Below are 12,208 nucleotides of genomic sequence, written 5' to 3'. Positions count from 1 at the left end.
AATCACAAATGTCAAGGTTGCCATCTATATCGGATCCAGTATCCAGATATAAGACAGTTTATCTAAACGGACCAGGAGGATGCGGTAAGATGACTCGTGTTATTTAATTATTTACACAGAATTAAGATATGGTTGTGCTAACACCAACACACAGACTTGTAATATAAATGAAAAAACGAAGAATGCAGGGTTACGCATGGACTCATGATCGAATGGGAGAGGAATCTATTCCAAGGATAATCGTTTAAGATGTAATATGTACGGTATCATTAGAAATATTAAAAATGTTTCTCGATTGGTTGTTACTGAATAATACAGCTGTGATAATGTGCGGCGATCACGGTCAACCACCACCTCTTCTTTGGTTATCTTCGCATGATTGCCTAAAGAATGTTATGGACTATTACAAAGAAATAACCGATGATCATAGAGCACTTGATGATGCATTAAAATAATTTTTAAAAAATAATCAGATTACAGTCGAATAAAATTCAATGTGAAGCAATGCACGAAATAATTTCAGAGACTTCTATGAATGATTTCTGGGATAAATGGAGACCAAATGATTTGATAATTGCGAGAAGAAAGATAGTCAGAGATGATCTTCAACAGAAATGATTTATTTTGCACAATAAAAAGTGTCCAGAATTACCAGCGCCGTTGTGTTATAGAGCAGTTGATACACGACTGCAAAATATTGACGTTGATATAGCAGGACAGACAGAGTCAAGAAAACAAAATCTTGTATTAAATGATGTTGTTTTGGTTGATACTAATGCCGTTGAATATGCACTTAACATGAGTAAATCACGGCGGACGCTAGGATACGCAATGACGATTCATTCATCTCAAGGATTAACTATCTTTGATACAATAGTTTGGATCGTTGATGATCTTATCGAATGGTCGAATTTAGTTTATCTCGCAGTATCACTAGTCAGAAAAATATCTCGCCTACCGAGAATTGTCACCGTTGACCTTATCAGTGATGATGTAACCGTCAATACTGATATAGTAAGAAAAAAATTAGCTGGTTATAAACAAAGCGACAAACAAATAATCGATAATTTTTGATCTCGATGTAAAATTTATAATGACACTGAAACAACAGCAGCTTAATCATTGTGCAAGCTGCAATTGTATAATGTTGTGGCAGTATGTAAAAAACGATCCAAGACAATTCACCGTAGATAGAAAAAATAACAGTCTTGGTCATACAGGAAAAAATGTGATGCTGACTTGTCTCGAATGTAATCTGCGTAAGGGTGCTGGCACCTTGTGCTAGTTAAGTGATCGTGGTGGTAGTTGTATATCCTCGGGAATCACTTGCAATTGTTGAACCCACTCTGAGGAGCAGTTAAATCCAGTCTATAAATCGCGGATCTACCAGTAGATCTTAATATGTCAGATATCTTGTGACTTGTGATACTCCAAATAGGATCAGTCGCTCTTTTTTACCACCTTTGAGTTCACCGGGTTCGTATAAGTATCGTACAGTAACATCACCCAGTATTTTTTGTTTTGCAAAATCTTTTCGTTGTGGTATATGTTTTTTTTTGTGATTGCGTTAATATGTTTTATGTTGGTTGTTCGGGTAATCTCATTATTTAAAGCAGTTATCACACTTGGAAATCTTGTAACCCATTCGCGAAATCTCGTATCCTGAATTATTTCTTTCTCGTATTGATACCCAAATAAGCGCTCAGCAAGAGTTCCATTGAATCGTTCAACGATTGGCTGATCACGATGAATTGCACTACGTCCTTGTTGTATTGTGACGCTATTTTTCTTCATCAGCGTTGATACTTCGGCTTGAAATTTTTTGCCAGGATCTACTTGTAGCAGCTGTGGCCATTGTAAAGGTCCGCGTTGAAAAATTCGTTTAAATGCAGAATCAACTTCTGCAGCCGACTTTGTCAATAACTGCTCTGCCTCTATGTACCTGCTGGCAACATCAACGACAGTTAACGCGTACTTTTACGTTTTACTACGTATGGTATCATGCGGTAAAAATAAAATATCTGCCTGGTGAACTTCATTAGGAACACTGACATCAAAATGCGCATATTCGATCTAATTAGGCGGTGGTAGATAAATTTGCCATGTCACCTGTTTAGATAACCAATTTTTGACGTTAATCTGGGTAACATCTGCAGTGTCCGCGAGTTTGCTGATCGCTAAGTTACCTCTCCAGCATCCTCTTGGTGAATAATAAATCGACTCCATTATTTAAAGAATCGGTTGATTAATTACCGTTTTCAGGCTCCCAACACCATTTTTTTTATCGCAGATTTTACTAACCAACTCGCTAGTTTTTCTTTGAACGGTTTATTTTTAATAGAATTTAACGCATGCATTAATTTTACATCCGCGATATGCCTCTCTTGCAGGCTCTTACTTTTGTATTCTACATCATGCGCTTGACACGCTTTATCAATATCATTTACAGGGTACTCACCTGGTTTTGGCTGATCTTGATTGTCAAGTCGAATCTCGAGCCTAGTTTCTGGTCCACAATAATTGCATTCTTGAAGGTGTTTTTCCCCTGGATACTTCGCCCATGGAGCTCCTGGCAGTTTGGTTAAATACGCATAGTTCACATCTACCGGTGAGTACTGGTCTATTATTTTGCATTCTGATGGTTGTCATCTCGCCCGTAAGGGTGCGCATCCTGCATTTCACACCATATGGATCCATAATATATATTTTATATCTATGACATGGAGATCACTGACTGAAAACGAGAACCGGTTAATCATAATGCTGCGTTACCATAGTCTGTTCGAATGATTATAATAGGTCCATATGGATGTGGGAAGATGCAAGTGCTACTAAACTTAAAAATGAAGTGGATGAAGTGGGTAAGTTGTATTTATTCGCTCCGTCGGTCGATGATCAACGATGTTACGAAGTATTGAAAGATCTTCATGAAAATGCAACAAAAAATATTGAAGTGATGAGAGATAACAGTAATATTTTAGCTGTATTTAACGGAGTTGATACACATACGTTACGAAATGTTCATCAGACCTTGTGTAGCGGATATATGGATTATAATATGTTCAGAGATTTCTTTTCACGAGCACAATTAAAATCACATGTATTTTTGACGATACATTTGCATGACCCAAGAACAAGATATAGAATTGGCCTTAAAGGAGACCAGAAACCAATAGAAATATAGAACAATAATAAAAGTACTATAGTAGAAAACCTTATTCTGAAGTATCATCTGCGACCGTAATGCCAATATTTAAATATTGGCCTATCTTCTAGGAGCTGAATTTCCGTGACCTCTTATGCAAAATTTCCGCCCCTATTCGGTTACTTTCGGGATGTGACTCCAGCAGCTCAAGCGGGACTTGCCAGAGTAAAAGACAATACCGTTTTGCGTTGCTTACGAGTGTAATAGAACATAGAGAAAAGCCTGTTGACATATAAAAATATCTTTTCCGAAAGATAAAGGCATAATGAATGAATGGGTACATTATTACAAACGAGTCGATTTCCGCGCCTATTCGGTTACTTTCGGGATGTGATGTCATATTAGCGACTCCAGCAGCCCAAGTGTGAGTTGCCATTGTCAGGGTAAAAGACAACGCCATTTTTCGTTGTTTACGGGTGTAATAGAACATTAAAAAAGCCCGTGGACGACATTTTTTTCTTTTCCGAAAGATAAATTCATAATAAAGAATGGATACAATATTACAAATGAGTCAGTTTCAAAGCGACATCATACAGCACTATGTGCTCGTTACATTTCTCAAAGGAATATTACGAGAGGGATCATGAAAAAATAGCAGCTAAAAGATACGCAAATGCTAGGCCTAGACTAAAAGTTGGCGTTGTTCCAGATATAACTTTGGACATTTTAAATCGTGGGAAAAGTGTTAAATGTGTGAGATAAGAAAATAGGCAGAAGGACGAGTAAGTGACCACAAAATGCAACAATTAATCCATATATCTTTTATCTAAAAACAGCAGTGCTAAAAACAAATCTGATAGCCCGACACCCTGGGCCCCTTCTGGTTTTAGTTTCGGCTCATCATGTATTCAAAGTGAGGTGCCCGTCAGGCTTGTCGAAACAAAAATTATTTGCCTGGGTAAATTTTGATTGCGCTGGTGAAATGAGTACATGTATTTTCAAGATGTTGACATACATGCCGTCAAACGGCACAATCTAAATCAAATCACCACTGTCCTAGGTGATATTTAGATTTGATTTTAATCAAATGTAAGCTTTGCTAAAAGTAAGATTCTAAACCTGTCGTGTTTTGAGAAAACACAATTTTCAGCAATCTTATAAAAATTAAATTTTTAAAAAAATGCACTGTATACATATAGTATGCATAAACGGTAATCTGTAATAATTGGAAATGATATAAAACTAGTCCTTGGGTAGTTTAAAAAGCAGCGATTAAAAAAAGAGGTCAAAGTTTCACATTAACTGTCTGACAATAGAACGGGGGGCGACTATTGACCCCTCACTTGCCCCAATGTGCGACCGCCCATTTGACGTGCCTTTTGTCCCTGTGATACGCCTTATTATTCCCCCATGACAAGCCCCTTTTGCATATTCTGGTCAGTTCTGGCTAAATTGCAAAATAGCTAAAGACTTGATTTAAGTACGCAAACGATAAAGCCGGTGTGACTAATGAACATAATCCTTATCCTTGCATTGATCTTGTGAAAATGACTGCCCTTCGACATACTTCAAAGAAACAATGTTCGACAGTGTATGTATGCGCAAGCACCAGCAATTGATTACCAAATAAACGATGCCTATTTTGTTGTTACTTAAGATGACATTGACTTCATTTTAACAGTTCAAATCTGCACACACAAGTTACATTACTTGTGGCAACTGTTTTTTCTCACGTTTTATGTCCCACATTATTTCCTTAGTTTTAAGTCTTAATGCATGTAACACTGTTTGCTGAATAAAATATTTATTCATAATTAGTTCATTGGGGCCACATATACTGCATGGTATATTTTGTTTTATTCCTTGTAATTTAATCATGATAATTAAACTTTTCATATACGGTAGAGGAATGCCAGGTGTTAAATGGCCGAGTTTCTTTGGCGGATATGGAGATGCGATTTTGTTTGCAGAGAAAATTTCAAAGTGATCATTCATTTAAGCTAATTGATGACAATTTTATTCTTTTTTTTAAATACTATAGTACTGTTGTAGTTGTTTAAAAAATCTGAAATTTACTTGAATGATGTTTAATCTTCACGTTCTATTTACTGAAGAAGAAACAAAAAAAAAAACTTGTATGATGTTAATTATTTCGTCCAGTGCCGGTTTAGACGTGTGTGTGTGATTTGAATTTTTAACGTAGCTTTAACAATTTTTCAGTCATATCGCTACGATGTCTATAGTGTGGCAGTTTAGGCTGTCAATTGCATACGTTATATTTAAAAATGGTTTAGGGTTGGGGTTTTTCTTCTGACAAATGAAAATTGAGACATAATGTAATAATCGGGACTTCGCTGCGTAAAATTGAGAGATATTACGAGATCGGGAGGTAGATAAGGAAATACCCCAAAATCGGGAGTTTTTTTTCCCGGCTTGAGAGTTGACAGATATGAACTGTCCGGGCTTGTGGAATTTCATTCAGGACTTTAGTTCATTTGTCACCTGCCCGGGCCTGTGCCTAACACATTTCTTTTAGCACTTACTAGTAGAGTACATAAACTATTATATCAGACTGCAGATTCGACTTTTGACTGTGCAACTCAAATGTCGTCTCCTGTCTGGCTCGCTCGCCAATGTTTATGTTTGTATTCGAGGACTGGCTAGTATAGCGTCACGGTACCACGTGATCTGTCGTCTCATCAAAACTCGGAAAAAACTAGGCAATTTACGGAATCGTGGTATCTTCCACTCAATATAATCACTACCCGCTTATGATATTTAATTTATAAACATTGCAGTCGAATTAAAATCTGTAGAGAATTACATGCGTAAAAGAAAAATTTTGATTTCTAGTCTCCTTTAATCAGATTTTTGGGCAAGGGAGATAACTACGTCAGACAGGTATATTCACTGCGTTAATTTTCCGGGTTTTCCCATTTGATCCGGGTATTTTTCTTTTACGTGTTACATTCTTCAATGCAACGAGGAGATAGTTCAGAGAGATATATTGAAATTTAGCTCAGAATTATTCATTTTTTCAATTCAGAAAGATATATTTTAGGTCAGGGAGATACATTTTAGTTTAATTCAGAAATAATTAGAAGCAAATATTTGGATATACATGTATGTGCCGCCTTGAATATTACTTCCGTCTGACTTGCCAGGATCTTCGCTTACTCACAGGTAATCGATAGTTTCCAGGTATTGTTCGCTTACGTTATGAGTACAATACAGTCATTTTATATGTTCAGTGTGATAGTTAAGTATATAATACGTTCTGAAGCGTATATTTGTTGACTAGGTCCATTGGAAAATCGGTAAGGTAACCGATTATGATGCCGGTGGTCATGGATCGAATCCCCGTGTCAGATATATCATCGAGGGGCGCGTAATAGCGATTTTAATTAGAGCGTGAGCCCGACGGCGAATTATGTACACAATCCTCATCACGTTCCAATCACGTGATGCGTGTGATTTTTACACCCCCAGGTTTTGATCGGGGGTGGGGGTGTGTACATAATTGAAGTGAATAGAAAACCTTCTGAATATTCTAACATTTCGTTTCTCTTAGAAAATTCGCTGGAGGAATGTGTATGAAAGAATGTGTGCCGCCCCAAAAAGTAACCGTAGCGTGGATGCAAGAAGCTCTAAATCACATGAAAGTACCCACAAAGAATATTCAGAAAGAATATTGGCCAAAAAGAAACAATCATGGGAAATGCAGAGAAAATCAGAAAGATTTCAGAAATCTAACAAGAAAGATTTATACAAAGAACAACATGGAGACACACCGGCCTGAATGGACCTCATGTATAATAACCGCTGATCATAGTTACGGTTTATTTTTTGTTATTTAAAGATATATATTTATTATAATAATGAATTTTGAAAATATTATTATTAATATTATTTCTGCGATCAAAAATTTAAACATGAAGGAATACAATTATCCGATAAATTAAATCCTGAAAAAATTCTTTCTGATTTTGAATGCTTACAAGAGCTTAAATCCTAGGATAAATATACTTTGCATCTAATTATAGGTTTATCAAACAGATTCAGCAATCTGTATATGATTCATTAGCGGATGATGTAGAACTAGAGAAATTTGTACATCTTTTTACCGCAGTTGAAAAAGTTCGATCAGAACTATTTCCTGAATACAAAACAAAAAAGACTATAAATTCGCGTGTATGACAACTATAGAAGATTTGTGAACGTAATGACCTTTCCGATAAGTAAAAATGAAAGTAGTAACCACCTTGACAAGTAAAAATAAAAGAAGTTACCTGAGGATAACTTTTTGGTCATAGTTTTGGTAAATACAATTTTTAATTTACAGCAGCAGAGAGGGCGGGAGCTACCACAATAAAGGCATCATAGTAGTAAAACTCACGTATATTATTTTCGAAAACGATGAAGCGAAAAAATAAAAACAGAAAAAGCTAACCCGGAGAGACATTCAATCTCTCGGAAAGTTAGAGACCTCGGTTTCAGGTCATGATTGCATTATTTTTCGGTTTTGTAACAGGGTTAGTTTACTAAAATTTTGCTTAAATTTGTGGTGGGTTCACCCTCTCTGCTGCTCAGCCTAATGTTTATGTAAGGATACAAGTTGATTTTCTAACTGGATTGATTAACCAATATCAAATTGTTCCGTGTAAACATTTTAGACATTTTGGTAAAGTCTGCAGCCTAGTGACCAACATAAACGTTTCTGTATTTAATTGTTTTGGTATGTTTATGATCTGTGCAAGTAGACAGATATATCATCTTTATATTTATTATCTTGTATATGTCTTTGCCATGTGTTCTCTATCAGCTTCTTTACAATTTAATGTGCTTTCCCTATTGAGTAATAAAGACAAAGACAACCAGACATTTAGGATTGTAGAACACATATCTTAAATCCTGTTATGGATTAATGTAAATAGAGTTTGTCTTTGTGTGACGTTATCAATATAATGTTCAGTTGCATCTTTAAAAAGGCTTGCAAATTGTAATAACGTTAACTATTTTAAATAACTAGTTAATGGTTTCTTTCAATCAAATATATTTGCAAAATTCCCATCTTTGTACGTAAATTATTTTCCTAGAGATAGCTCACTTATTACCGAAAGGTGTATACTGCATTCTTTTTGCAGCTCTTTAGTACTAATTTACGCTATCGAAACTTTCCTTCCTTTCCGTGAATATACAGCGCCATGCCATTATGTGTCATTCTACATCATACCTAACCAGTGCCTATTCAATTTTTATGTTGTTTGAAAACACTAGATTGTGTTGGAAGTTGTGTAATGCGTTGATCATATCATTGTTACTTTATGTGTTATTTTATTGGGAATTATTATTATTCTATTTGCTGGTCTTCGGCCAGTAGCAGGGTTTCTTACTGGGTGCTTCATGTTAATATTTTAAAATACAGGATAAATGTTTTTAAGAGATATTGTAGTCAATTTTCAAGTCTTTATACTGCAGAATAATAAAAACGATTGTACAAAGACTCATTGCTGATATCATATTGTCTGACGTTTATTAAAGTTACAGAATTTGAATTCATTCTAAATTACAATGCTCTTGTAAACTGCGGATTGTGCATGTTTAAAGCAGAAGCATGAAGAAAATCGGAGAATGTGAAATTTAACATCAATTTAAGCATTAAAATAAACTCGTACGAAAGGTTTGCAATGCATTTTAATCAGTTGCTTTAAAAGTTAGTTAAAATGTGATTTATACATGTGAAAAAATTACGAATCTAGGGATAAAAATGTTGCAGTGAATGTTAGTAAAAACGGACAACATTGACCAAACTGAAAATGTAAATGAACAAAAATAAACCAAAACAAAATAGACTTCGAACATAATGTGATTTTCTAAATACTAATATTTGTAGAACGACTTCTACTTTGTTTAAGAAGGCAAACAATAATAAACGGAATTGAGATTATAAAACACATTGAGTTTAGAAATATATACACAGACTAACACATATTGTTGAAGAACAATTGCCTGCGGTTATGACCAACACTACTATACTGTAGATACAATTTTGGGAACAATGGACGCAAATCCGCATCTATCAACCGTGCACCAGGAACCCTAAAAAGGCAGAAGGTGCATAATCCCAAGACAAATATTTACATTCGACGGATGCACACCTTATCCAGACGTTTTCTCCAGCATCCAAACGGGCTAGTGTATAAATAGTCCTCAACTGGTTGGTAGAGTTATTCCTGTGATATAAAAAACCAAGTACTTTTTGACCATCACCTGATACAATATCCGCAGCTAAGTCTTGATAATAATAAACATACTCGACGTCACGGTCTTGTTGTAACATAAGGGCAAAGTAATAAGTTCCGGACACAGGTGCTTCGAATACACTTGAAGAGCTCTTGTAGCAACCGTTGACATTGAGCTTGACATCTCTGAATACCATTCTATCGTTTTGACGAATGCGGCCTTTACCAACGCCCGGAAGTGCCATGAATGCCGGTGTAGGTAGATCCAAATCTACAATGAATTGGTTAAACTTAAGCATAAGAAAATATCCTAGAATAAAGTGAAGTATACTTCTTTTGGTACTGTTTGAAACACGAACCACTGAATTTTAAGGCATAACACATTTTGCATATTTTTTGCTGTTCGCACGTATATGTTATTGTAGTATGACTTCTTTATTGTCGATGCCTTTGATTCATTGTTGTCAGCTTAACATTATGCTAATCTTTGATGTGGATCTCTACCGTAATTTTTATAGCAGTAATAACCTTGACTACAGCAGCTAATGATTATGACAACTGATTTATGATAGCTCAATTATAGTTCGTCTGATTGTAATAATAATAGGGTAATGCCTTTGTATACGGGCATTACTTTATTGTTAGTAATAATGTGTATTTCATTGACTTGCTGATGCTGATATTTGTATTTTTGTTAAACAATTACTGTATTATTTTTACATTACTATTATTTTGTATTAATTATTAATATAATTTAAATATCTAATTGCCATATACTATGGAAAAAGATTAATGTTTTAATATTGAACCATTGAAAATAAAGTTTAGCTAATAGGGTAATATATCCTAGCTGCCAACTATTAGGCCACTATGTACATATACGCACACTGATTTAAATATTTCCTTACCATTGCATGCAGATTACTTTAAACGGCATACTTCTTTAAAATATACAAACAATAATCCGTGTACTAAGTATTTTGTGCCATTCTTTTTAAAATTCAAATTCGAGGGATATAAATCACGATCATGAGAATACCACTGAGACCTCGAGTGCAATTACGTTCACAACAATGCACGTTCTTATGATTTAAACACGTTCAATGTTATAAACAATTAAACTAATGATTAAGAAATAGGTTTGTATGTAAGTCTATTTTTTTTAATCAACAAGTGATGAACAAGTAATGGTAAATATAGGAAAGTTTGCAATGTATCAATAATAGGAAGAAGCAATCTCTTTTTGTCGTTTAAACCGATCAATCAGACCTAAGAGATCTATTTGTTCTTAATAAATCTTCAATAAAAGCGAAGCAATATCCATACCTCCTTATTCAACTAGAGGACAATATCTTTATACTGTGTTATGACACTACGGTCTTTAACTAAGTAAGAGAATGAGGCAAAGCCAACTAAGTTAGTAAAATGTACAAATACATTTATTGAACTAAGTTACAAAGTAAACATGAAGGATGAATTAACAGCATTGTGACTTAATTCTTAACTATTTGTAAAAGTTATATGACAAGTCCCAAAGTATAATGTTCAGAATAAAGTCCAATATTAATCTTCAGCTGATGTGACTATAGTCACAAATTGACCGATTTGTCAACTGTTTTGACGTTTTCTATGACATATTCCAAGTTGTTTTTGAATGAGTTTTGAATAATCCCAACATATTCGGCTTAACGCCATTTTTGCACATAATAGACTTACAGCTCGTAAGCACGCTATAGAAATGCGGTTATCTGGTTTAAAACTGTATCATTATTGTTCACCATACAGTGTTCTTTTTGTAAATAGTACATTTCCTGAAAAGATATTTATATGAGGTCTAGGTACACAAGCCTGCCGCCCAGCTCAAACAATGTTGGCAGTATATAGAAATATGTTTGCATAGTTTGGGATAGGCATTAACATTTGTCAATAGAAACAGGTATATTTGAGGTAACAATATGTTCTTAGAACTTAATATATCGTTCTTATGTGTAAGTTTAGATATTTTGTCCCCATAAAGTTTAACATGGCGGTAAATTTAATGCTAAATATATCTATAAAAACGCACAGTTTGTACATTTTTTGTGGCTTTTCCAAACCTATTTCGATCACAAACGGGATGCAATAAAACGAACTTTAGTTACTAAAATTTACTCTGGCTATTCGTGTCCAATAACATTTCCATATGTGTTTTAAAAAAACTTACCTTTCATTGTTATTTTGGAGAACTTGTAAACAAATTCCAAACTGTCAATTATCAGAACAGAAAGGTACATAAGGATTTAGAATTGATATGTCACATTTACTGAAACAGTTCACATCAGTTCAGATCATAAAAGGAATAATACTCAAGCAATTTCGTTTCAAAAAATATAAAAGAATGCTATATAAAATATATGTACCATAATGATCAAATCAGTAAAATAAAAAAAATAGCGTTCAACTGACCCTTCTTGAACTGTATGAATCGTTTCTCATGTATATCCAGCGCAGCGTTCATTTCTGCAAGGACTTCCAGTAGAGAACTCTCTAAGGCAACAGCTTCATTGTGGACGACATCAAAAAGTGTTGCCAGGACAACGATAAGATGCGGGAAGTTCATGGCTTGAATTGCGATGAATATTTTGAAGTAGACGAGGAGAAGAAATTGGAATGACCTGGACAGCTTTCTCTTTATAAATATATGCACACTATATCAGTCTGTCTCAGATAGCACCGCCTTAGGTCGCATGCTACGACCAATTAAAACACTCGAAGTTTATGTCCTTGTTGAAAGTTGATGTGAAAGTTCATGGCAGTTTTATGCTAAAAATAAAGGACGGGT

At 34.8% G+C, this 12,208-nt stretch overlaps 1 protein-coding gene across 1 annotated transcript; it reads right to left on the bottom strand.

Moving 5' to 3' along the window:
• Positions 1-9,224: 9,224 nt before the first annotated feature.
• LOC149784573 (complement C1q tumor necrosis factor-related protein 3-like) lies at positions 9,225-11,986 on the bottom strand. The gene is made up of 2 exons (XM_089933008.1): positions 11,833-11,986; positions 9,225-9,658 (listed from the first exon to the last, which is right to left on the bottom strand). The coding sequence occupies exons 1-2, from the start codon at positions 11,984-11,986 to the stop codon at positions 9,225-9,227; spliced, it is 588 nt and encodes a 195-aa protein (XP_089789134.1).
• Positions 11,987-12,208: the final 222 nt, after the last annotated feature.

This window comes from Sinohyriopsis cumingii, chromosome 14, assembly GCF_028554795.1.
Source record: "Sinohyriopsis cumingii isolate HCF-2022 chromosome 14, ASM2855479v2, whole genome shotgun sequence".
NCBI lineage: Eukaryota > Metazoa > Mollusca > Bivalvia > Unionida > Unionidae > Sinohyriopsis > Sinohyriopsis cumingii.
This window is presented reverse-complemented; position numbering and strand designations above follow the sequence as displayed.